The sequence below is a fragment of the Berghia stephanieae genome, chromosome 9, assembly GCF_034508935.2.
Source record: "Berghia stephanieae isolate SIO BIC M18660-M18661 chromosome 9, UCSD_Bste_1.3, whole genome shotgun sequence".
Classification (NCBI taxonomy): Eukaryota; Metazoa; Mollusca; class Gastropoda; order Nudibranchia; family Aeolidiidae; genus Berghia; species Berghia stephanieae.
The window spans coordinates 43,134,694-43,161,851 of NC_088368.1; the positions used below are offsets into that span (position 1 = coordinate 43,134,694).

The window sequence follows — 27,158 nt, forward strand, 5'->3', positions numbered from 1 at the left end:
ACTCATAAATGTGGCTGTCAAAAGACAATGACAAAGATCTGAATGACGTCAACTTCATTCTATCAATAGCAATACTTGAATAATTGTTGAAGTCAATAGATACAAAGTATTTAATTATTAGATTGATAGATTTCTATCGGAGGACTAGATTTTTGTTTCATTCAGAGTGTCAAAGATAGAATGAAATTGATTTCACCCAGGTCTTTTTTATCGCTTTTTGTCATCCCTGTTTACGAAGAATTCTCAATAAACTGTATAAACGTTCAGGTCTACGCATAGTCTCGTGTTTTGGTCCGTTATACTTCCGGATGACAATGTTGTGAGCTTCTTAGCCAAGCGCAGACTATTTATACACAAGGGAAATAAAGCGCTATGAACATGTCTAGTTGATGTTGCACTATAGAAATGCTCAAGCAAAAGTAAAGTAAAATATACCTTCTCTAAAATATAGGAATTATCATAATCTTCTTCTTCTTCTTCTTCTTCTTCTTCTTCTTCTTCTTCTTCTTCTTCTTCTTCTTCTTCTTCTTCTTCTTCTTCTTCTTCTTCTTCCTCTTCTTCTTCTCCTAGCGGATGGTTGGATGGGAGCATCACCCTTGAATCATATACCTATGATGTTCGTATGGGTGTACGATCCGATAGTGATGTCGTTTCTTCTTCTCTTTACTAGACTATCCTGCTTCTTTGGTTTGTGATTGTATTTTTGACAGGGGATATATTTTTTTTTCTGTAAATCTCCTGCCTGTTTGTTCTTGGTTATTTATAATTTAGCTTATGATATCTTTAGGTTATGATTTCGATTTACATTTGTACTATTTTTGTTAGATTGCTTGTTTTTTTTTGTTTCAGCGGTCTCTCATATAACCTCAATTGTGTTGGAAGAGACCTAAAGCAACAAACAAACAAACAAAATCTTCTTCTTCTTCTTCTTCTTCCTCTTCTTCTTCTTCTTCGTCGTCTTCTTCTTCTTCTTCTTCTTCTTGTTCTTCTTCTTCTTCTTCTTCTTCTTCTTCTTCTTCTTCTTCTTCTTCTTCTTCTTCTTCTTCTTCTTCTTCTTCTTCTTCTTCTTCTTCTTCTTCTTCTTCTGGGTGGGGATCCTGACCTCCCATAGCGGGCAGGGAGGTACATACTGCGTCTTCTATCCCCTTATATCTGTTTTCAAACATGCTTGCTGTCTTTTGTCTTGGAGTGAGATTGCTTGGTTTTGTCCTAACCTTGGTCGGAGTCCTTGGCTGAGAGGGAAACAGCCGAATGTATAGTTATTGCTTTGGGAGATGATATTTTTTTCCTTGTAAATCATCTCTCTGTTATGTACTGTATTATTTTTATTTACATGTTATGTTTGATTTGTTAACATTTCAGTGTATACCTCTTAGTGGTGACCTGTGCTTATGTCTGGATGAGACTTTTAGGTGATCTCAAACAAAGTACTTGGAATCTACATCTGTTTCCTATTTGAACAAATTTCCCTTTGTCTTACCTTTTCTTGGGTGCTTTAATTGAATTCTATAACTTTTTACTGTCCTATTTCTTCCTTTTTACTGGCGCTGATATGACCTTAATGTGTTGCAAGCGCCGTAAAACCCTCAAAAACAAAAACAAACTTCTTCTTCTTCTTCTTCTTCTTCTTCTTCTTCTTCTTCTTCTTCTTCTTCTTCTTCTTCTTCTTCTTCTTCTTCTTTGTTTTTTTCCCCTTTTCTTCCTCCTACTCCTCCTCCCCCCCGTCCACCTCCTCCACACACCGCCGAATTAATACCGATTAAATTACTTGAATATTTATCCTTGAACGGATCCATTTTAAACGTCACATCTTTGAATATTTCAACAGTTAATTAGCTTTTCGTCACACACACACACACACACACACTCACACAGACACACATACACACACACAAACTCACAACAAATCAAATTAAACAAACAAAAACGCATGAGCATTCTATAACGTTTACTGTCGCCTGTTTTTCTGTAGGTATTCGTTACAAGTCAAATATTATCATGTCAGAGGCGGCACAGACAAGACGACAAGGTTGTCGGAGCCCACTTAAATCACTTTTATTTCAGACGGCAGCTAAGAACTTATTACATCTACCACCTCTACAACTCAGCCCGTCCCGACATTTGCATGTGTAATAGGTGCTACCGAACTTAACTTCCGCGCAAGATGTTCCCATTCCATGCATACATTCTCTCTGAAATATAATATAAAAGGAGTAATTAGTGCTCAAAAATTTTAATCAGACTTATTTTTAAGAAAAAATAAAAGAAATCTGGAATATCCCGCTTTTCTCTTTATGTGCATGTACAGGATTACTAAGAAATTGAAGGAAAGATGAGGATAAAAAAATTAGAGGAAGAAGACTAAGAAAGATGGTGATAATGATGATGACGAAGAAGAAGAACAAGAAGAACAAGAAGAAGAATAAGGAGGAGGAGGAGAAGAAGAAGAAGAAGAAGAAGAAGAAGAAGAAGAAGAAGAAGAAGAAGAAGAAGAAGAAGAAGAAGAAGAAGAAGAAGAACAACAACAACAACAACAAAACAACAACAACAACAAGAAAAAAGAAGAAGAAGAACAACAACAACAACAAGACCAAGAAGAATAAACCTGACCCTTACCATAACCCCTTGACACATGAATGCGTGGTATATGTGTGAATTGCTAGTTTCTCTAGATACGACTATCATTGAGTCTCCAGGTTGACAGCGACACTTCTGATCCACAATTTCTCGGGGTTGGAACAGGGGTCCCTTTACTTTGAAGGCCTGTACAAGACGGGAGAAAGAAAAGAAAATATTTTTAGAGCTCTAAGAACCATGGAGCCGGAGTTTATCCGGGTTTAACTATAATGTTAAATGGACGAAGTTTTTTACTTGTCACCCTTTGTAAATAATAATAATAATAATAATAGTAATAATAATAATAACAATAATAATAATAATAATAATAATAATAATAATAATAATAATAATAATAATAATAATAATAATAATAATAATGATAATAATAATGATAATAATAATAATAATAATAATGATAATAATAATAATAATAATAATAATAATAATAATAATAATAATAATAATAATAATAATAATAATAATAATAATAATAATAATAATACACATTCATACAGCGCTCATTCTCGTGTAAAACACAAGCTCTGTGCAAAGGAAATTTTTTGTACAGACGTGTTATAATTTACACAATAAGATCAAAATACAATGGAAATAGGATGTATATATAAAAAAGGTAGCCCTATTCGTCCTTAAGGTCGAATATCATCAACCGCCATTGCCGTACGTAAGGACAAATAGTGTTGCTTGCGCTATTCGTCCTTCAGACTAAAGCTGGGCAATATTCTGTTTTGTTTTTACTGAGCTGGATTCGAATCCACGTAATTACATGATATATCCGTATCGTCTTAAATGTTTGACAAACCCCACCTCCTCTGTTTGTGAGTCAAATAATCAGTTGAGTGTGTATGTGTGATTGAGGTGTGTGTGTTTGTGTATGTGTTAATTTCGTGGGCTTTTTTTTTTTTTTTTTTTTTTTTTTCTCCTTCTGGGATATGATTTTTATTCCAGAATGGTGATTGATTTCTTATAAGGAACTATTTTCGTGTTCGCCTATTGGCAAGTATTCCATTCAAATACTGCTCGAGAGTTTGGGTTGGCTGGGCACAGAGGAAGATTCGTCAGGTTTTCTTTGTTTATTTTTTTTTGTTTGTTTTGTTTGTTTTTTTTTTTTTTGTTGTTTTTTTTTTTTTTTTTGGGGGGGGGGTTGTTGTTGTTGTTGTTGTTTTATTTGTTTTGTTTTGTTTTGTTGTTTGTGTTTTTGGTATTTTCCTGCTTTTGTGTGTTTATTTGTTTGATTTGTGTGTGTGTATGTGTGTTTTGCCTTTTTTACATTTTTTTCAATCTATAATAGTGGGTAAGCACTCAGTAACTATTTGTTTTAAATGACTAGTATTAAATTTGTCAAAAATATTATATATATTAGTCATAATAGTATAAGCAGCGCAAAAAACATCAAAGTTATGTATCTCTTAATCTTAAGAAGCAGTTTTATAAAAAATGTTATAATCTTGATAATTCAGTGAGTGCCATCAATAATGGCTTGAATTTAGCCAAAATTTTTGAACGATGTCGATACCTCAGAAAATTTTGTTATAAGTTGTACTGTCTTGACTAGACTAGCTGTATAACATAATGATAGATTTAATTCATGGAGAATTCAATGCGTTATCAAATTGGCAATAAACGAGGTAAATGTATAGACGGAATGGAATTTGGCGGATTTACAACACGCAAATTAATTCCAAAGTCGAAAGCAGAACTTTGCATTTAAACTTATCTCCATAGACGATGTCAATATATTAAAGATTAATAAAGGACACAGATACCAAGTCCTCAATATTTTCAGTACTTCGTTCGTTAGCTAATACTATTAAGTATTTGGTATCCACTTTTGCCCTGACGAGAAGTTAGAATATCAACGGGCTGGGATGTAGAATGTCTACGGGTTGAAACTGGGTGAAATAGAATGATACGGAACATTAAAACCCAGTTCGGCCTAAGAACAATAACTTGCCTATGTTCTTAAACTCAGAACAAGGGGTAATGTTGTCAGGGGTGTTGGGGTTGTTGTTTTGATCTGGGTAGGGGTCTAATAAGTCTGATAAAGTTACGATTACAGACCAAAAACAAATTCCTAACTTTAGTTTAAAATTATAAAATAAAAAGACGGAAATATATACATAAAAAGCTTGATATATAAGAAAAATAAATCCACGATTTTTCTCAATAATTCTTTACTCAAACTACTTTGTATGCAAATGTTGTTTTCCAGATGTGTAATTTGGCTTATCACCATTCAAGGTGGTATTTCAATAGATATTTTTACAACTAACGTGTGTCTATGTACGCAGTGATACAGACCTGCCAATCATTCGACTTATTGTGTTATAGTGGAAAAAAGAATACCATTTCGAAAGGGATTTGTGCTGCATTGTAAGTTAACAAAGCATCCACAAACACGCAGGTCTGACATCCGAACCCACTTATGGGCCTAGTTTAACATTGTTGTATAATGGACAATATTTTGCGTCATTTTTTTGAGATTTCCATTACAATAATGAGCCCATAAGGAAATGGGTTATCAGACCTGAAAATAAGTGCACGTCGATCCACATCAATTTTAAAACCATCATCATCATTACCACAAGCATTTTTACAACATAATCATTAACATCAGAATCGCTACCACCATCATTTGCACAATATCATAAATATCAACATCACAATCAATATCACTACAATAGCATTATACCAACCATTAGATCAGTGACACCACCACTATACTACTACCATCATTTCATCATCGTCGAAACAAGAACAACATCACTGCAATTTCTACCATTGTCACAAATACTAACGAGAGTTTTTATATAGCGCAATATCCGCTCGAAGTCTCAAAGCGCTTCACAGGGTGTCACAGCAACACTTAACATCCTACATGATGTCTGTTAGGCGATATTACATTTTTTCAGACAGAACAACGCAGTTAACGGCCTGGTACTTATTTTAAACCTGAGTACGGTAAGAGTGGACTCAACTATTCGTCAAGTGAGGCTCGAACCTTCTTCCTTATTTCACACTTTTCTTTGTTTCCTCTGTCGGGTTGTCACTGCTCCTTCTCTGTCTATTCCTCTCTTTCGTGATCTTCTTCTTCTTCTTCTTCTTCTTCTTCTTCTTCTTCTTCTTCTTCTTCTTCTTCTTCTTCTTCTTCTTCTTCTTCTCTCTCTACCTCCATGATTCCCACCACGACCACCGACTCAATATCTCGATTCATTACCATAGCAAGCTCACGACGAAAACTTTTTAGGTCTTCCGAATGTATTTTAATTCTTCTGTGGTTGGCAACTCTTAAGTTGTACAGGCGGCCAGGAAGTGTGTGTTTTTTTAAGGGGGTTATAATTTATGATGTTGCAGTCGCGGGGTGCGGTGTAATCTGTGTCGTTGTCCCCTTTTGTTATTTTTTTTCTTTTCTTTTCCTTTTTTAAAAACAATAATGGATCAGAGAAGGTGACACCATATCCCAGACGAAACGCGTTTGAGACCACTCAGACATAAAAAAGGATAGATCAATAGATAGATAGAGAGAGAGAGAAATAGAGGAATAGACTTAAAAGGAGCGAGAGACAACCCGACATAGGGAACATTAGAGATAGGAAGAAGAATGAGAGACAAGGAGAAAGAAATGTGACAGAAGTCAAGAAAGAAAGAGGGAGGGGGGAGGGGATAAAATTGAGAGATAGATAAAGAGAGAGAAAGGTTTTTAAGAAAATAAAAGAGGAAGAAATTAGGAGAGATAGATAGATAGAGAGCGAGAGAAAGAGAAGAGAGTATGTGAGAGAAAGAGAAATACAGAGGGAAAGAAAGACACACAGAGCGAGAACGATCGAGAGAGAGAGAGTGTGTGTGTGTGTGTGTGTGTGTGTGTGTGTGTGTGTGTGTGTGTGAAGAAATGAAAGAGGATGATAGCAAGATAAAGAGAGGAAAATACAAAGGAAGAGACAGATGGAGGGAGAGAAGAAATTATAGATAAAAGGGGGAAAATATGACAGAGAGAGAGAGAATAATATGCTTTTTTTTCTACTCATACTCGTAACGATGCTTATGTTTCAACAGTCGTTAAAAAAGTGAAGGCGTGAAGGACTGAAAACTCCGATTTTGTAATTCCAGTTAATTACATAGATAACATGGGTGCACACAAAAAGCCACGGAAGCAGTAACATATATAGGTCACTGTAATAACAATGCGATTTATTGGAGGGCAATAACCTTGAATTTAATACATATAAAAATACGGTGACAAATGTGAACATTCGCCTCAAAACGGTATTAAGTCGGGTTTGATAAAATGAAAATTTATTTTATAGCCAGAAATATTAGATTTGTTTTGAGTTTATATGATTTATTGAGGAGAATGGCGGCCATATTTTATGTTGCGAATGCCAACAATTTATATTTTTGACCAGTTTAACATCAAATTCGGCTTTTAAGCATGTGGTTCGTTCCGACATAATACCGTTTTGAGACGATGGTTTACAAAAATAAAAAACGGCCTTTCCGTCAATTGCCTGGTGCGTATTGCACGCCTACCTCATTTGCATAAGCACTGAAGGTCGGCTAGACACTTTAAGAATACGACCTGAAGGACGAATAGATACTCCGTATATATAAAAAAAAGGAACAGCTCCATAACCAGAGCTGCGCTTTATAATATGAATAAATTCAACACTGTAAAATAGTTAAAACTGTAACTATAAATTGAAAATTGAAAAGATTGCAAAACAAATAAATTAATAAATTCATATTTACATTTTTAAAAAGTAAAAATGCGAAATAATTATATAAAATGATTATTGCTTGTTGTTATAAAGCCTAATACTGGACGGCAGAAAAGATTTTCGGTGTCTCTCTGTTTTCGTTGAAATAGAGAAAGGGCGACCACTTCTTTCTGACATAATAACTGATGGTCTTAGTGGATAATACTGGTCATTTAATATTTTAGTTATTTTATTTATACAAAATTTCTCGTATAAAAGATCTACATCGTCAACATCATTTATATAGCGTTTAATGGATTTTTTAAATATTTGAATTTATTTTGTTCCTTTCCACTGCTAAGCAATTGCCTCCCCAAGCTGTTATACAAAATGACAAAACACTTTCGATTACTGCCCTATAAAATAATGTGCAGGGGGTTTTATCTATTCCAAACTGAGAGAGTTTTGATAAAAAATATGTACGTCTGCACATCTTATGCCGAATTATTTTCAAGTTTTCATCCCACTTGAGCCTGTCATCAATTGTTACACCAAGGTATTTGTAGTGAGGACCTCGCTGGACGAATTGGTCCTTTAATTTTAACGGTTCTATCGGTTCCTTCGCTCTCCTAAAGTCAATCACTAGCTCCTTTGTCTTGCTTATGTTAAGCTCTAGGTGGTGGGCATCACACCAAGACACAAATCTATCAATTTCTTGCCTATAAGCCACTTCGTTGCCATTTGTTATGAGGCCTTGAAGAGCGGTGTCATCTGCAAACTTTATTAAAGGGACACTCAGGTTTTGACTTCTACAGTCATTCGTGTATATTGTGAATAATACAGGGGACAATACACAACCATGAGGAGCACCAATATTTGTAGTTATACAGGAAGATATGTTTTGTCCTAATTGAACATATTGTGCTCTATCCGTAAGAAATTCGAGCACCCAAGCAATTATATACTTCTTTAAATTCAGACTAGTCAGTTTTTGAACAACCAACTGAGGTTGCATTGTATTCAACGCTGAAGAAAAATCTGCAAAAAGCAATCTGCAATAGCTCTTAGCGTGATCCAGATGCCTGTAGATGTTGTTTGTAAACAGCAAAATGGCATCCTCTACGCCACGTCCTGGTTTGTAAGCAAATTGATGACTATCACTCAATGGCATAAACTGGTTCCTAATTTTAACAAGAACAAGTTTTTCTAAAGATTTCATGACTATTGAAGTCAGTGCAACAGTTCTGAGATCGTTCATAGATTCAAGTTTTTCTTTTTTTGGATCAGGAATAATTTTTGAAGTTTTCCAAATTTCAGGGATCGAAACGCATTGGAGGGACCAGTTAAAAATATGTGTATAAATGGGGGAAAGCTGATGGGCACATTCTTTTAATAATTTTCCTTTCAATCCATCCGGCCCAGCAGTCTTCCTCTCGTTTAGTTTCGAAAATACGAATCTCGTTTTTTCTTCTTTGACCTCAATAGTCATTTCATCTTCCAAAGCCCTGTCTAATTTATGTTTTTCATTTTCAATATCAAATTTGTTTGCTGTGTCGAAACGTGAATAAAATTTATTCAGAGTGTCAATTTCGATATCTTCTGATATAATCGTGGGCTTTGGATTATAGTTAACAGCAGTTTTAAGCCCCCGCCACGTGTCCCGTATATTCCCAGAAGAAAAGCATTTTTCAATTTTATTTTTGTACTTGTCTCTACAACTAGATATTACTCTCTTTATCTCTTTTTGTTTTGTTTTCAGATCTTTTTTGTTTCCACTAGTCTGGGTGGGGTTCCTACCTCCCATAGCGGGCAGGGAGGTACTTGCTGTGTCTTCTATCCCCTCTTATATGTTTTCCAATTGCTTTCTGTCTTTGTCTTGGAGTGAGATTGCTTGGTTTAGTCCTGACCTTGGTCGGAGTCCTTGGCTGAGGGGGAAACAGTCGAATGTGTAGTTATAGTTTTGGGAGATGATATTTTTTTCCTTGTAAATCATCTCTGTTATGTACTGTCACTCTTTTCATTTTTAACATATGATTTGTAGACATTTGAGTGTATTCCTCTTGGTGGGGACCTGTGCTTGTGTCTGGATGAGACTTTTAGGTGATCTCAAACTAAGTACAATGATAGTGTGCTCTTGGAATCTACATCTGTTTCCTATTTGAACCAATTCCCCTTTGTCGCCCTATTCTTGGATGCTTTAATTGTAATTCTAGAACTTTTTACTATCCCAGTTACTTCCTTTTTACTGGCGCTGATATGACCTTAATGTGTTGCAAGCGCCGTAAAACCCTTAAAAACATAAAAAACAAAAACAAACGTTTCCACTAGTAAAGAGAGTTTTCTTTTGGTTCAATAAAAGTTTTAGATCTTTTGTTACCCATGGCTTGTTGTTAGGATAATATTTTATTTCTTTTTTTACAAGACACTAGCTGTTCACAGAATTTTAAATACTCACTCACACAGTCATTCAGCTCATCCACACTATCACATGATTCGATAAAAACATTCCAGTCAGTGCATTCAAAACAACCACGCAACTCCTCACACACACTTTCAATCATATTAGTTGGTAAACGATCTAAATCACATGACTTCGAGGGAGATGAACAAATTATTTTAGAAATCTCTTCTTCAGTTGTCTCTTTAAAACAAGAGAGTCCCTGTGAACCCGAAAAAGGGTGGGAATTTATATCTTCATTTTGCAAGAGGTCCAAATTGTTCCGAATTTTCGATATTTTTCACGAAAGGAAATCTTAAAATGCATCCGGCTATTTTTCTACCGAGATATTAGTGGGTACACACATGCCCTTTTCTTCCCCTAAAAGTTTCTTTGAAACAGAGAAAAATTTCTTAGTGTCCCTCACTGATGATAGTTTCGTGTTATAGTAGTTTCTTTTTGATATTTTGAAGGTGCTTTTATATATATATATATATATATATATATATATATATATATATATATATATATATATATATATATATATATATATATATATATATATCCTTTCTTTAAAAAATATTAGCATTGTGGAGAACATTGTGCTTATTTGAGTCAATAAAAAAATTGATACGGTGCACAACTCTACTGAAAGATTTGAAAATTAGAAATGTATTTTTTACAGGTAGATAAACAGATAACTTGATTTCCTTTTATAATTTAAAGTCAGTTTGAATGTTCGTTGAGTCACACAGATATCATAAAATACGTACCGACGACACTAAACAGTCCCAAAATCAACCAATTTTGTCACTGTAAAAAGTTGTCAGTTTGCGTCATCTATTTATGACATCAAGTATTATTATTACTTCCGTTGTGTTGTTAATTTAGCGGTGATCAGTGTTGTTATATAGTAGTCTGTTCTAATTGCGTGTATATTTATGTGTGTGTGTGTTTGTGTGTGTGTGTGTGTGTGTGTTGTGTGTGTGGTGTATACATGTGTGTGTGTTGAGTTGTTTTTTTTTTCTATTAGGGTTAGCTCGAGAGGTTAGTCATAAGCAGGGGCGTGGCTCTATTGGTTCAAATGGTGCCTGGCACCACATCAATGTTTTAAAAATGGATAACAGCATTTTTTAAAATATTATATAAAACTGAGAAATGGTATATATCGCCTTTTATCAACAGTGCGAAACAGACTCCCTTTCTGTCACAACGCCTTCTATCCACGCTTTCTCCCGATTCCACACAGTCCGTTGATGACTGTCGTCAGCGACTGTGTACTATGGCTGAGCGAGTGACTGGATTTACCCACTCAAACGATTCCAAGGAGCGGATCTTTGCTGGCTCCATTTAAGGCTATTACTATAATGTACTATAATGTTGCCACATTGAATACCTGGCTCGAATTTTTACCATCTTCACATACGAGAAAAAAACCCGCCTCAGGTGCCGAGAGATTTTTGCTCCAACTCTGTTGGACTGGGGAAAAATAGCTAATGTTGGTCATTTACGTCCTAGTCATAGTATGGTAACTTCGACCATCTTTATTATTATCGAAATCACGATTATTAACAAGTTCATTTGTTTCTCTCTCTGTGTCGTGATTATTGTATATATTAATTTATTATTATTATTATTATTATTATTATTATTATTATCATCATCATCATCATCATCATCATCATCATCATCATCATCATCATCATCATCATCATCATCATCATCATCATCATCATCATCATCATCATCATCATCATCATTATTATTATTATTTATTATTATTATTATTATTATTATTATTATTATTATATTATTATTATTATTGCTGCAAAAATTGATATGAAGGAATGTGAACGAGTTAAGTCAAACATTTCTTGATAGTGATGCTATATGCTAAATGCATGATCTTCGCGTGAATATGCGTGTTTGACTTTGTGTGTGTGTGTGTGTGTGTGTGTGCGTGCGCGCGCGTTCATCTCACATACACACACACACACACACACACAGATAGGTAGATAGATAGATAGAGAGAGAGAGAGAGAGAGAGAGAGAGAGAGATCTTGTATGGTGTCATGTTTGATTTCCGAAGTGGAATGGGGCTGTTTCATGTCGTAACTACAGTACTCTTTTAATAGGCCATGGGCTGTTTACATTCTTACGCTTTGTAAGTTTTGAAATTACCCTTTGTTTGATTGACATTCAATGTCTGCATGTGTCCCTTTAGCCATTTCCCTCGGTGTCCAAACTCCAATCAATATATTCGTTTGTGATTTATATAAACAAACTATTGAAAAGATTTGCAGGAATAGATAGAAACATCACCATGCAAATTTACTTTACAAGTATGTAAGTTTTTTTTTCTTTCTTTTATATTTACACATGTAGCATGTGTAAGTCATTTTCATCTGGCACCACTTTATACCGTAAGCATGCCACGCCGCTGGTCATAAGTCTTATTAAAGGCGCTAGGGTGTTTGTTTTTCCATAAGTTAAGTAAAGGGGAGACATTCCGAAAGCTCCTACATCCCCAGTATTCTTTAAATTTGTATTTTCACCGTTGTTCGTTTGTCAGACGTTTATTTATTCAATTTGTCATCATTTTTTTATTAGGGTTAGTTCGATATCGGAGTATATTTTTTTTCTATTAGGGTTAGTCATAAGTCTTAGTAAAGGTGCTAGGATGTTTGTTTTTCCATAAGTAAAGTAAAGGGGAGACATTCCGGAAGCTCCTACATCCCCAGTATAATGTATTCACTCAATGTAAATGTTGCTGCTCGAAGCTCGAAGAAATAAATAATCATGTGAAATTGAATGTAAGCTTCAATTTAATTACAAAAACAGATCAAATGAACGTTTCGGGTTTCCCCTTTATCAACAAAACAGGATGAATGAAACACCAAAGATGAATGAGATAATGTGGTAGTGGCGTAGTTAAGATGAATAAACAAAACATTGGTTGGCAGGAAATTAGTATGCTCCTTTGTAAGGAAGCACGAATTAAAACAGAATGCTAGACATTTCTAAAAGGTGCGCAATTAATTCAGTGAAAGAGGGGAGGCGGGGAGGAACTGTGTAATGCAGTTTAGAAAGTGAAATATAAAAACATGTAGAATGTTGTTGGAAGATAAATACAATGGAATTGAAAATCCTTTCTTAAATATAGTCTAGCCTTGTGGAGAACATTGTGCCATTTGAGTCAATAAAAAAAAATTATATGGCGCACAACTCTAATGAAAGATTTGAAAATTAGAAATGTATTTTTTACAGATAGATAAACAGATAATTTGATTTCCTTTTATAATTTAAAGTCAGTGGAGGTGCATAAAAACGGTGCCAAACGCCACCAAACATGATCACCAGAGTACTGTACTGTAAGGTCAGTTCTCGATCCCAGGATCGTCTTTCAACTCTGCTCACGTCTGCTACTTCAGGTTTATTTTCGCAGTTGATTTTATTACCACAACCTGTTTTCATACACGGACAACTATATGTTGCTGTGTCACGGGTCAGAGGCTATAGCGGCTTACACTTCATGTGGGCCACACATAAAAATCAACAGAGGATGTACCAATGGTGGGTATAATATCGAATAGAAATAGTTCATTCCCCGCGAAATTGCGGGCTTTTTACTAGTATATATAATTTATATATATATATGTATATATATATATATATATATATATATATATATATATATATATATATATATATATATATATATATATATATATATATATATATATATATCAGTCGGTCAATCTCAAGGCCGGATTTTCTCCACGATGCCTCCGCATTCCTCTTTTCCCTTTTGGCAATTTTTTCACTCTGGTTAAACCAAGGGGACGGTTTCCTGGAATTGATTACTCTCGTTGTCTTTGGCGAATGCCTGTCGATGACGTTGCGCAGTACGTCGTTCGTTTTCTGTGCTGATGGTATATCCATTCTTCCTAGTTCCTCTGACAGATTATTTTTTAAGGAACTAATGTATATTCTATTAGTATCCCTAGACACTATCTTGGCTTTCTTTGTTTTCTCTTTGATGCATTTGAGAGTTGCCAGAATCAGATTGTGGTCTGAAAATTCTTTTTCGATGTTTTTAATTGATTCAACAAGCGAGGGTGTATCAGTGATGAACCAGTCCAAGATGGGTCCCGATCTTTGAGTTGGAGAGGTCACTAACTGAGTCAGGCCATGTTCATTCAGCATATTTTTTATAATTTTAACGAGACTATTCTTATCAACATTAAACTGAATATTAAAATCGCCGATAAAAAGTTTTCGCTTATTTGATGTGTCTTTTGATAAAAGAATCAGAAAAGTCGTCAGCAAAATCATTCTGTCTCAGTTTGTTCTTTTTGATTGGGGGTGGTCTGTAGATACAAGTGATTAAAAAAATGAAATTTGAGGGTTGGTCAATGTGGTTTGGACACACTCAAAACTTTTGAACGAAATTGGCCTGTTTTGTATTTTAGACGAAAGAGCTTGTTTGTATATGATGGCGATCCCCCCTCTTGATCGTCCATTTCTTGGGAACGATTCCATCTTGTAGCCGGGAGGTGTCATTTCTTTCATTATAGGTTCATCACCGAACTGACGCAAGCATGATTCAGTTATATATAGAATATCGATATCGTGTTGATCTATGATATCAATTATATCGAATGTCTTGTTTCTCGATGACTGTGCGTTTATATGGCCAATACAAATGTTATGATTTCCATGACTTGGTCTTGTGTCATTTGTCAATATTTTTGTTAACGTCTGTGGTGGTCGAGTTGAACGATGACAGTTCATTGGACGTCGCAGGGCTGTCGTTTCAATAACATGTTGTTTACGTCGACCACCACGTTTACAAACAATCTTTTGTTGATTGTAATGGTGTTCACGTTTGAGGTAGGAGTGTGTGTTTTCAACTTGTAAACAATAAAAGCGCAGGGTGTGAATAAAAGTCCAACGACAGCCGACAGTAAAAATTGATTGTGAGAACGAGTAAAAATGGCGGGGTCTTGGTGAAACATTGTAAAAAAAGTCCGAAACAATTTCGATAAAAATATAATTAAAGCAATATCACAATGGTATCTTACGTGTTGAACAAAAGTCCTTGAATAAAAATTGAATTGAAATAAGACGTGTAAATCCTTGAAATCGGTAAAAATTGAAGAGAAATGTCACAACAACAAAAACACGTCTTGCCTGTGAGGCAACTACACACAACTACATTTGTTTTCAACAGAAACAACTCGGTTAACTGCCAGGTAATCATTTTACATCTGAGTAGTACGTTGAGAGAATGTGAGTAAAGAGTCTTTTCAACGGACTCAACTCTGCGCCGAACGAAGCCTGAACCCAGGACCTTCCGATCCGAAAGCGAGTGTCATACTATAAGACCATATTTAGCCGCACTACTCCCTATTTTTATGTACTTTCTGTGTTTTTCTTTCTTGCTTTGTCTAGCACCTTTCATACACATTTTTACATTTCTTTAGTATCTTTCAAACTTCACGTAATTAAAACCATTTAAAAAATTGTATTGCTGATAATATAAATATCTTAGAATATATTTATCATTGCCGTGTGCATTTTGCCCCGTTGGCTTATTGTCATTTCGTTGTACAGAGGATGGGCCATGTGTCTCGGAATTTTGTTAATCTTAACTCACTCAATTCTAGAAATTGTTGCTACATTTCAAAATTGGAAAAAAAAAATGTTTTAAAAATGAGCATGTACATAGATAGTTTTACTCAACTACCATTAACATGTTAAAAGTTAAGAACATTAGCTTTGATTACGTCTATAATTTGTCTCAGAAAAATGTAATAAATAGGCGTGGATAAAAGTAATCCCGGGGTGTACAATGGGTATAGTTGGTGTTATAGTTGAGTTTAACGTTAACAAAATCTTTGTGGAAATTTTCAAAATTATCCCTTCATAATTATATAAAATTTGATGAGCAATGCTTTATTTTTCTATTTATTTTCATGACTTCATACTGTTTATAATTCCCACCCCAAGCAGCAACACCGAAACAAAAGACACTTGCAGTACAGGATACAGTAGTAGTCCTTCAGAGTCATACGCCCATAGCGCCGAAGTTGTGCGGCTATGTGGTCTAGTGGTATAACACTCGCTTTCGGATCCCAAGGTCCTGGGTTCGAGCCTTGCTCGGCGCATAGTTGAGTCATTGGAGAAGGCTCGTTAATCACATTTTCTCACCGTACATACTCAGGTGTCAAATGAGTACCTGTCCGTTAACAGCAAGGCCTCTGTCCAAAAAAAAAAAAGGTGTAATATCGCTTAACAGGCGTCATGTCCCGTCTTACATGTTAAATGTTGCTGTTGGCCAGGGACTTCTTGTAAAGTGCTTTCAAAAAGTTTAGTGGATGTTGCTCTATATAAAAGTTCAGTTTGAGAGCTCAATAGACCCGAAGTTTATCCCGATTTCTATAGCATGAAACGGAAAATAATAATTGCTTGCTATCCTTTTGGATAGTACTTTCCGCCAGATCTATCACACCCAGCTGCCCAATCAATGCTGGGTGGACATGGAGGTCAGAAAAAATCTCGACTGCACCGGAGATCGATCTCTGTCCCTTTAATTGTGAAGCGAGTGTTCTACCAACTGAGCTATCGGGACAATATTTTTTTTAACAAAAAAAAAAAAAAAAAGACACAAAAAAACTAGAGTTTTTATCTACCGCAATATCCAATAACGAAGTGACTATTCTCACCCCCGGGATGTTAGTCTTCATAATAGTATAAAAAGTAGTCCACAATTGTTATATGTTTAATCCAAAAGTTGTAATGCAGTAATTTGTTAAGTTTCTTGTCACAAGTTGCACAATTAAAAAAAAAAACAAAACAATCAAATCCAAATCGCAAAAAGCCGGCGACGTTTTTTTCGGTAATCCAATCGGCCGGGGGGGGGGGGGGGGGGGGGGCGGTGAGAATAGAGGCAGCCATCCACTAAATGTACTCAAAGCGCTTGACAACGGGACCCTGACCAACGGCAACACGTAATATATATTACAAATTTTTTTTTCCGACAGAGACAACGATGTTGACGGCCAGGTACTCATTTTACACCAAAGAGAATGTTAGTAAAGAGCCTTTTCCAAGGCCTCAACTATGCGCCGAGCGAGGCTCGAACCAGGACTTACCGATCCGAAAGCGAGTGTCATACTGGTAACTATAAGACCACATGTGTTCCTCTGACCTCGTACTTTGCACGGAAATAAATAACAAAGTGAAATTGAATGTAAGCTTCAATTTAATGATATTTGAAAACAGATAAAATGGACGTTTTGGGTTTACCCTTTATCAACAAAACAGAATGAATGAAACACTACAGACGAATGAGATAATGTGGTAGTGGCGTTGTTAAGGGGAGGTTTGGGTCTAATTATTAGGAAAATTCTTCAGAAAATTGATTTTGAAGTTTTGGTGGAAAACAATATTTTATTATTTTAGATATAATATCAGGGAAGTTCAAATTCTTAAAATAGACCATAAAGGCACACACAAAAAACACAGTTGAAAAGGGAACAGGTAGTAAGAAAAGAGTGAATAACGGAAAGCTATTTTGCTATTTTCTCACTATGACAATTTTCTGAGGGTATGGGATACCTACTGTGTCAAACGTTACTCATATATATTTTTTTTTTAATTAAAATTTAAAAATTATTACTCATAATCTATTCAATGAAACTGTCTGAAAATTTCAAGTTATCACAGAGATCATGTATTAAGTCACCATTGAAAGATTTTTTTGATAAGGTATGTGTATTTTGAATAATAATCCAAATTATAAATTTTTAACATCAAATTTCTCATAACATTTTGATTCTCAAGTGTGTAATGTTATAACAAAATCCCCAGTAAAATCTCTCTATGGCGACACACTATGGAACAATGTTGGTAAGACTGTGCGGCTATGTAGTCTTGTGCTATGACACTCGCTTTCGGATCGGAAGGTCCTGGGTTCGAGCCTCGCGCTCGGCGCATAGTTGAGTCCTTGGAAAAGGCTCTTTACTCACATTCTCTCATCGTACTCAGGTGTAAAATGAGTACCTGGTCGTTATTAGCGTTGTCTTTGTCCGATAAATTGTAATATCGCCTAACAGGCGTCATGTCCCGTCCTACAAGTTAAATGTTGCTGTTGACCAGGGACCCCTTGTAAAGCGCTTTGAGCACATTTAGTGGATATTGCGCTATATAAAGCTCAATTTTATTTATTTTTTGTTTTATTTTTTAAAATAAGAGGGTAGAACATGAAGGTCATTAGTTTTTGTTGAAAATTTGCCAAAAGATTGGTATATTTTTTTTAATGCCATCACCCCGACACCATATGATCAAGTACATACATCCCACCATGTCGAAGAGTGATTTTGCACTCCGATTTCATCCTGTTTTGTTGATAAATGGGGAAACCCGAAACGTCCATTTTATCTGTTTTCGTATACTAAATTGAAGATTACATTCAATTTCACATTGGTGTATATTTCTGCGAGCTTCGATCAGCACCATATACACTTCCGTTGAGATTGGAACCATTTTTTGAACTCACCATTTTGTTCCTATTGCTCGCAAAAAAAAAAAAAACAACTTTGGATTGGACGCTAGTCTGTCGCAAAAAGTACTTTCTTCCAGATCTTCCAAATCAAGCTACCAAGTTATTGCTTGGGAAACAAGGAGTCAGAAGAAATATCGACTTTGCAGGCTTTGTTTTCCCCCCCCCCCCCCCCCTTTTTGCGCGTGAAATACGTGCTGTAACAACTAACTTTTCGGGACCACTAGTCTACTTCAGTGCCGTAACTTTGCCTCGAAGGGAAACTTTGCCTTTGTGAATTTGGGGCATTTTGAATAACCTCAGCTATGTTGCAGTTAGTTACTATACACATTAACTCACTCAATCCTGCCTAGAGATTTTTGCTACTTTTCACAATAGGAAAAAATGTATTGAAAATGAGCATGTTATAGATATGTTACTTCAACTACCATTAATATGCAAAAACTAAAAACAATAGCTTTGATCCTACGCCTATAATTTGTGTCAGAAAAATGTAATAAATAGGCATGGGGTAGAAGTAAGTGTTGTGTGAGTGAAAAGACTTGAATTGTTATCAATGGAAATAATTGCCGCAAAACTAAACAATCTCTCATTGGCCCAAAATTCAAGAGGCAAAGTTTCCCCCTTAGGCAAAGTTTCCTCTTTAGGCAAAGTTTCCCCTTTAGGCAAAGTTTCCCCTTTGGGCAAAGTTTCCCCAGTTGACGGTACTCTGCTCTTCGATAATTAATCATTTACTTACGTAACTGTCCTCCGGAGTACACACTTTAGTGGGCATCTGTGACTTACACAATTTTACGAGAGGGTACACGAAGGAATCTAAATGAAAGATCAAAAGTTGTTCGACATTTATATGGCGCAAAATTTGGTAAATTATGTGTCCATATCGCTTTATACCGTGTCTCAATCTAACAACAACACTTAACATGTAGGACAATTCATGACGACTCTGAGCGAAGTCATCGTTAACTTATAGCCTGACACAAGAACCCTCTAAGAGCTTAGACACAGTGGCTGCCGTAACGTTGTAGTCACCTCAACGTGCAGTGAGGTCTGAACACAGTGAATCCCGTTTTTCTCTCGTTAAGTTGGCAGTCTGTAGCACGGTGCATCGAATGTGTGTTCAGGTTTTGATATTCCACCAACATGGACGGAGTGATCAAACTCATGTTATTGTATTGGATGAAAAGAAGACGTTTTTATCGAAGGCGTTATTGGGTTCACTCGATATTTCAAAGACGAAACATGTTTGGAGAATTTCATCATCTCCTTGATGAAGGTCTTAATGATGAAGAAAAATGTATTTCTTATATAAGAATGGAACCAGCAGCATTCTTTTTTGCTACTGTAAAAGATTGGACCTAAAATAGAAAAATCTGAAACAAACTTTCTAAAACCTTTATCATCAGTAATTGAGGTGTGTCTTGTCATATAAGCGGTCACCCTTCTAAGTACTAACCACGCCTGACGTTTCTTGACTTCGATGATCGGACGAGAACCGGTATTTTCAACGTAGTATGGTCGTAAACAAGTGTCGAAAATAGAATTTAATATAATATTAAAACACTATTGCTAATTTATATAATGATGAAGATAGTTTAGAAATGTATAATATTGTTAGTTGAAATAACGTGTTGTATTCGTCTGTTGCACAATTTGTCGTTACTGGAGAATTTAAAATGGCGATGGGCTGTCTTGAAAGCGGCATGAGACACTTCACTGGAAGCGAGGACAAGAGACGCATGCGCAAAAACCAGGATGACGTTCTCTCCGTAACGGCATGTGTCCTACTGTGTCTAGACCAAGAAGCTTATAATATGAACATATTATAAGCTTCTTGGTCTAGACCCTTACACAGTTTGGTGAGAATAATAGTTTGAATTATGCAATTTAGTGAGAGCTACTCACAGAAATGGCAGACAATAACAAAGACCTGAGTGATGTCAAGGTTCTTCTATCTATAGATAGTATGCGCTTGGCTAAGAAGCTCATAACATTGCCATCCGGAAGTATAACTGACCAACACACAAAACTGTGTGTATCCATGAACGTTTATAGTCTGGTTAATACAGTTCAGTAAGCATTACTCATAAACGCGGATGGCAAAAAAACAATAACAAACACCTGAGTGACGTCATCTTTGAACTATCTATAGACTACAAGATCTGTCGTATTGTTCTCTATATTCAGCAAATTCTGATCTTCATGGATACACAAATGAAACATTCTCGTGAAGCCAAAAAGTGACTCGCAAAATCGGTGAGCATGCGTTTGAGTATTCGGCATCAAGTATCCAGAACTCCCTTCCAAGATATATCAGAAGCAGCAATGATGATGCATTTATAACAAACATCATTTAACTATTCTTTTGAATAGGTAATACTGTACAATTAATAATAATAATAAAAATAATAATAATAATAATAATAATAATAATAATAATAATAATAATAATAATAATAATAATAATAATAATAATAATAATAATAATAATAATAACAATAATGGTTAATAATAATAATAATAATAATAATAATAATAATAATAATAATAATAATAATAATATAAAAATAATAATAATAATAAATGCTATTTATATAGCGCTTTACCCCGTTGTCACAGGCTCTAAGCGCTTTACATTGATATAAAACAAAACATATTACAGTAAGACAGGTTTGATAGAAATGTGATACGAACTCAATTTAACAACAACACAATATGATAATAGTATTTCAACAATATGACGTAAAAAGATAAAACTTTAATCATGATTTGAAAAAGTTGTCAACGAATCCGAGCATCTCACGTATGATGGGAGAGAGTTTCAAAAAATGGGGGGGGGGGGGGGGGGGGGGGGGGGCGAATATTGAAAAGATTGTTCACCTATTTTACGCAATGGCTTAGGTTTGATGACAAGGATTGATTGGTCATTGCTTGACCTCAAGTTTCTATTGTGGACATATATGTTTAGAAGGTCTTTAATAAAGGAGGGACTGTGGGTGCTCAAGGAATTGTAGACAACAGTACAAATCTTATAGTTAACTCTTTTATCCACAGGAAGCCAATGTAACTCACGGAGAAGGATAGTTGCTGACGGGTATTTTTGTCTATTGCGCACAATGAGTCTGGCTGCGTTATTTTGAGCAACCTGAAGTTTGCTAATTTTGTCTTTAGCTAAATTCGCCCAAAGGGAATTAATTAAAAGTTCTGCTACATGCTTCGGTATTAAATGACTAATTTTGCTCGTTTTTTTTCATTGGAAATAATTAATTCGTCTTCTTCTTCTTCTTCATCTTCTTCTTCTTCTTCTTCTTCTTCATCTTCTTCTTCTTCTTCTTCTTCTTCTTCTTCTTCTTCTTCTTCTTCTTCTTCTTCTTCTTCTTCTTCTTCTTCTTCTTCTTCTTCTTCTTCTTCTCCTTCTTCTTCTTCATCGTATTATTATTATTATCATTATTATTATTATTATTATTATTATTATTATTATTATTATTATTATTATTATTATTATTATTATTATTATTATTATTATTATTATCATCATCATCATTATTATCATCATCATCATCATATTTATTATTATTATTATTATTATTATTATTATTATTATTATTATTATTACTATTACTTTTATTATTATTATTATTATTATTATCATCATCATCATCATCATCATCATCATCATCATCATCATCATCATCATCATCATCATCATCATCATCATCATCATCATTTCAAACTTGCTTATTCATACTCACTGATTGAGGCGACTTTTAATGACAAAACCCTGTCGGGATCCTCCCAGGTATCATCGCAATGATCTTCACCAGGGCAACGACATACTATCATGTCATGTACTACCCCATGATTGGTCAACTTTATCCTGCATGGCTGGGTCGGGATCTTACATTCGTCGTCCTGAAAATGACAGATTTGGAAAATAAACTTAACTCATTCAACCCTAATACCGACTATTATCCGTAGTATACCCGGGTTACTTTTACCCCATGCCCATTTATTACATTTTTATGAGACAAATTATAGGCGTAGTATCAAAGCTAATGTTTTTAGTTTTTACATGTTAATGGTAGTTGAATAAAACTATCTATGTACATGCTCATTTTTAATACTTTCTTTCCTGTTTTGAAAATTTGCAAAAATCTCTAGGATTGAGTGAGTTAACCCTGATCTTACGTCGCCATTATAAACTTTTATTGCCTGGCACTGACCCAAAAATGACGTCAAAATACAAGTCTTTGGCCACAAATGAAAACAAATCGTGAGTTGTATTCAATAGGTCAACCAATGGAATCACTTGTTTCCTTGAGCTCTACTAACGACAACTGACGAGATGGTGGAAAAAAAAACAACTAAAAAATGACGTCAAACTGTAAGTCAGGCTATAGATAGTATGCGCTTGGCTAAGAAGCTCACAACATTGCCATCCGGAAGTATAACGGACCAACACACAAAACTGTGTGTATCCATGAACGTTTATAGTCGGGTTAATACAGTTCAGTGAGCATTACTCATAAACGCGGATGGCAAAAAAACAATAACAAAGACCTGAGTGACGTCATCTTCCAACTATCTATAGATAGTATGCGCTTGGCTAAAAAGCTCATAACATTGCCATCCGGAAGTATAACGGACCAACACACAAAACTGTGTGTATCCATGAACGTTTATAGTCGGGTTAATACAGTTCAGTGAGCATTACTCATAAACGCGGATGGCAAAAAAACAATAACAAAGACGTGAGTGACGTCATCGTCGAACTATCTATAGATAGTTCGAAGATGACGTCACTCAGGCCTTTGTTATTGTTTTTGCCATCCGCGTTTGTGAGTTGTTCTCACTAAACTGTATTAACCAGTCTATAAAAGTTCATGGTTACACATAGTTTGTGTGTAGGTCCGTTATACTTCCGGATGGCAATGTTGTGAACTCCTTGGCCAAGCGCATTCTATCTATAGATAGATTGAAGTTGACGTGAAATCGGGTTTTTGTTATTGTTTTTTTTTTTTTTTTGCCATCCACGTTAATGAGTAATTCTCACTTAACTGTATTATCCAGACTATAAAAGTTCAAGGTTACACGTATTTTTATGTGTTGGTCCGTTATCTTACTTCCGGATGGCAATGTTGTGAACTCCTTAGCCAGGCGCATTCTATCTATTGGAAAATGATCACGTTTGTTACGATGTAACCGTCACTTTTCTCATCCATATTTCATTTCTTTTTGCTATATCTAGCTATAGAGACTTGGCATTCTGTAATAGATCTCATATTGTGGAACACTATTACGTATAGAATGTGCTTGTTACTTTTTTGTTTGAGTAGGGAATGTCTGTTTTTGTATTGGGTGGGTGTGAAGTTTTGGGGAAAATTCTGAAAATGGCTGGTGAGGAGAGGGTTAAACTTGAGCTTTTTTATAGCGCAATATCCACTAAACGTACTCAAATCGCTTTACAAAGTGTCCCTGACCGACATCATCATGTAACATATAGAACTAAATATGACGCCTATTAGGCGATAAAAAAAAAATTTCGACAGAGACATTGCTGTTAATAACGGAGAGGTACTCATTTTACACCTGAGTACGATGAGAACTCCAAGAACTCAACTATGCGCCGAACCCAGGACCTTCCGATCCGAAAGCGAGTGCCATACCACAAGACCACATAGCCACACAACAAGTGTGTCCGTCTCTACGTCAGACCCTCACTGTCGTCTGTCCCATGGAATCGAAGTTTATCCCGGTTTCTGTAGCGTGAAGCAGACAATATTGATAATATGAACGGACAGTATTGAATGCTACACTTAGGTTAGGACGATATCGAAAAGTACTTTCTGTCAGCTCTAACAAACACAGCTACCCAATCACTGCTGGATGGACAGGATGGGGGGGGGGGGGGGTAGGAGGAGCAGAAAACATCTCGACTGCATCCGGGGTGAAGAGAGTGCTCTACCAACTGAGCTATCGGGACCCCCTTTCTACAGTAGGTACTCTGATTCTATAAAATTAAGAAATTAAGGAGCAGGCACTGGTGTAAAATGAAGAACTGACCAGTACGGCTCAGCGCTACGGCCTCTGCTTCGTACCCGAACGGTACCGAGTTCGATCACCCGCTGCTACGCTGTGTGGCCTTGAGCAAGTCACCTCTCTCTAGCTCAATTTGCGGCGCTGCACTGCGGCCGATGCCTGGGCTATCCCAGTCTTATTGGGTGAATAAAGGTAATTTATTTATTCATTTTTATATATTTATTATTTTTCGGTTTTTGTTTGACAACTTAGACATGCATTTTTTTTCTGCATAAACTGTTAGGTAAATCGTTATCATATTATATATATATATATACCTCTGTGAAATCTTAGATCCCACGATTCAAAATTGTTAGCATCTCCTAAAACTAAACTTAAGTATTTTGGTGATAGGTCTCTTATGAAATTCGGACCCACGATTTGGAATGATCTCCCTCAATCTGTGAGATTCTCGAGCTCAATAGACATTTTCAAAAAGCCCTGAAAACACATCTTTTCAGGAAATATTTACTTAATTGAATTTTAAATGTATTGTATGTGACATTTATATTGATGATGTATTGATGCCCTTTTATGCTCTTAATTGTTTTGATACCTTGGTTGAATTTATTTTTTTAAAAAGCGCTTTGAGGTTTCGACGAGAGGCGCTAAAATATTATTATTATTATTATTATTATTATTATTATTATTATTATTATTATTATTATTATTATTATTATTATTATTATTTAATATTATTATTATTATTATTATTATTATTATTATCATTATTATTATTATTATTATTATTATTATTATTATTATTATTGTTATTATTATTATTATTATTATTATTATTATTATTATTATTATTATTATTATTATTATTTTGAAGCGCAAAAGCATGGGGATACTGTGAAAAAACCCTTAATACGTTGTTCATGAATTGGATAGTTGAAAAACGGTAACGGTCCTTACCTCAAGGCCATTGACTGGTGACGAGTGAAAGGCGGCCACTACCAATACGGCAACACTGGCAAGTTGATACATTGTTAGTTGGGGTTTTATCTGTTGCAACTGAAAGAAATCAATTAAAACTAGTTTGGCTGTATGAAATGTTGTTTTCAATTTTGGCCTTATATATATATATATATATATATATATATATATATATATATATATATATATATATATATGTGTGTGTGTGTGTGTGTGTGTGTGTTATGGTTACTGTTATTCAACTATCCACACATATATTATACGAATATCTATGCAATATGATATACATATATATGTATATATTGCATAGCTGTTTGTTCATTGAACGTGATGATCTACCGATCAACTCAAAATACCAAACACGGAACGTTTCGAGCCCAAAACCCTTTTTCAGCCAACAACGATAAATTACAATTTTTAAAATATATATATAATAATATATACATTACCAGATTGACGGTAGGATGAATTTGTGTTTTCATTCATTTGAGTGTTCTGTTGTTATTGTTGACTGAAGAAGGGGTTTGAGCCCGAAACGTTCCATTTTCGGTATTTTTTGTTGTTGTAGTTTGTTTCATTTTTTTTTTTTTTTTTTTTTTTGAAGCTGTTTTATTATTCAGGTTTTGTTTATGACTGTTGAAAATATAGACGAATGAAGAATTTATTGTATTACTTCCCTTTGTTTACGAAATTATAATTTGCCTTTATTCTGAACTGTTTGGACTGCAATGTTGTTGACTATTGGCTTTTGATTTTTGATTAAAAAAAGAAGTGAAGACGAACGAACACATGAGGCATTTCGGTGTTATTTTATCTTATCTTATTGACTTTTGACTTGATTATTAGACAAATATTACAATTACTTTTGAAAGAATAAAAGAAATGGTTCAAAATATATAATGTACTCATCTGTTTTCTTTTGTCTTACTCTTACCGCAATGCAATAAAAGGTCCGGTCTGTTCATGAGGAGGATGTTTACACTGGGGGACTCAAGGGATATTTTCTACCACGTGACATTTTTAAAAATGTTTGTCGGGTTGTTTGTTTTTAATTTTTAATTCTTAATTGAAAGGGATTGAACTTCTGGTACGTACGAAAACAAAATGAGTTAATTATTGATTTTTCAATGGATCAAGCTGGGGTGTCTGTTAATGTTAATCTAATTTGCGATCGCATCCTTCATCTTATTACATGCATCTACCCCTTCACCACTACCAATCCCCCACCCCCATCCAACGCTTTGATTTGGGAAACTAATAATAATAATAATAATAATAATAATAATAATAATAATAATAAGAAGAAGAAGAAGAAGAAGAAGAAGAAGAAGAAGAAGAAGAAGAAGAAGAAGAAGAAGAAGAAGAAGAAGAAGAAGAAGAAGACTGAAAAATAAAGGAAAAAAACATTTGTTTTGTTTTGTATGTTTTTGGGTTTTTGTTTTTTTTTTGCTTTTTTTTGCCACGAAACTCATTCTCTTTTTTTTTCAAAAATCAATCGATGATAAAAACCCATATCTAGTTCCAAACACCCTAACCTTTGACCTCAAAGAGGACTTTGTTGAAGTCCCAGGTTGGACAGTTTATGACATGAATTGGGTACTTTTAATCCATCGATATTTGAAGGACGATTTTCTAGGCCAACATTTTAAAAAGTTCATTTTTTTGTTTTATTTCACAGCACGGAAAAGTAATTATGGTTGGAGCTAAGAACATTAATTAACTTTATAGACCCAAGAGTGTCAGCTGGCAATTTAATTGTTTTCAATTCAGATATCGTGCACAATTGCATATGATATGCATTTATGTA

At 35.0% G+C, this 27,158-nt stretch overlaps 1 protein-coding gene across 1 annotated transcript; it reads right to left on the bottom strand.

Moving 5' to 3' along the window:
* Nucleotides 1–1,931: 1,931 nt before the first annotated feature.
* LOC144979404 (uncharacterized) lies at nt 1,932–26,335 on the bottom strand. The gene is made up of 6 exons (XM_078926050.1): nt 26,286–26,335; nt 25,331–25,429; nt 22,087–22,246; nt 19,074–19,150; nt 2,617–2,763; nt 1,932–2,192 (listed from the first exon to the last, which is right to left on the bottom strand). The coding sequence occupies exons 2-6, from the start codon at nt 25,400–25,402 to the stop codon at nt 2,061–2,063; spliced, it is 588 nt and encodes a 195-aa protein (XP_078782176.1). The 5' UTR covers nt 25,403–25,429; nt 26,286–26,335; the 3' UTR covers nt 1,932–2,060.
* Between the last annotated feature and the right edge of the window lie 823 nt (nt 26,336–27,158).

Coding starts and splice junctions, on each gene's coding strand:
- LOC144979404 (XM_078926050.1), bottom strand. CDS start 25,402: ATGTATCAACTTGCCAGTGTTGCCGTATTGGTAGTGGCCGCCTTTCAC. Junction 22,247..25,330: donor CACCAGTCAATGGCCTTGAG/GTAAGGACCGTT, acceptor TGTCATTTTCAG/GACGACGAATGTAAGATCCC. Junction 19,151..22,086: donor ATTAAAAGTCGCCTCAATCA/GTGAGTATGAAT, acceptor TCTTTCATTTAG/ATTCCTTCGTGTACCCTCTC.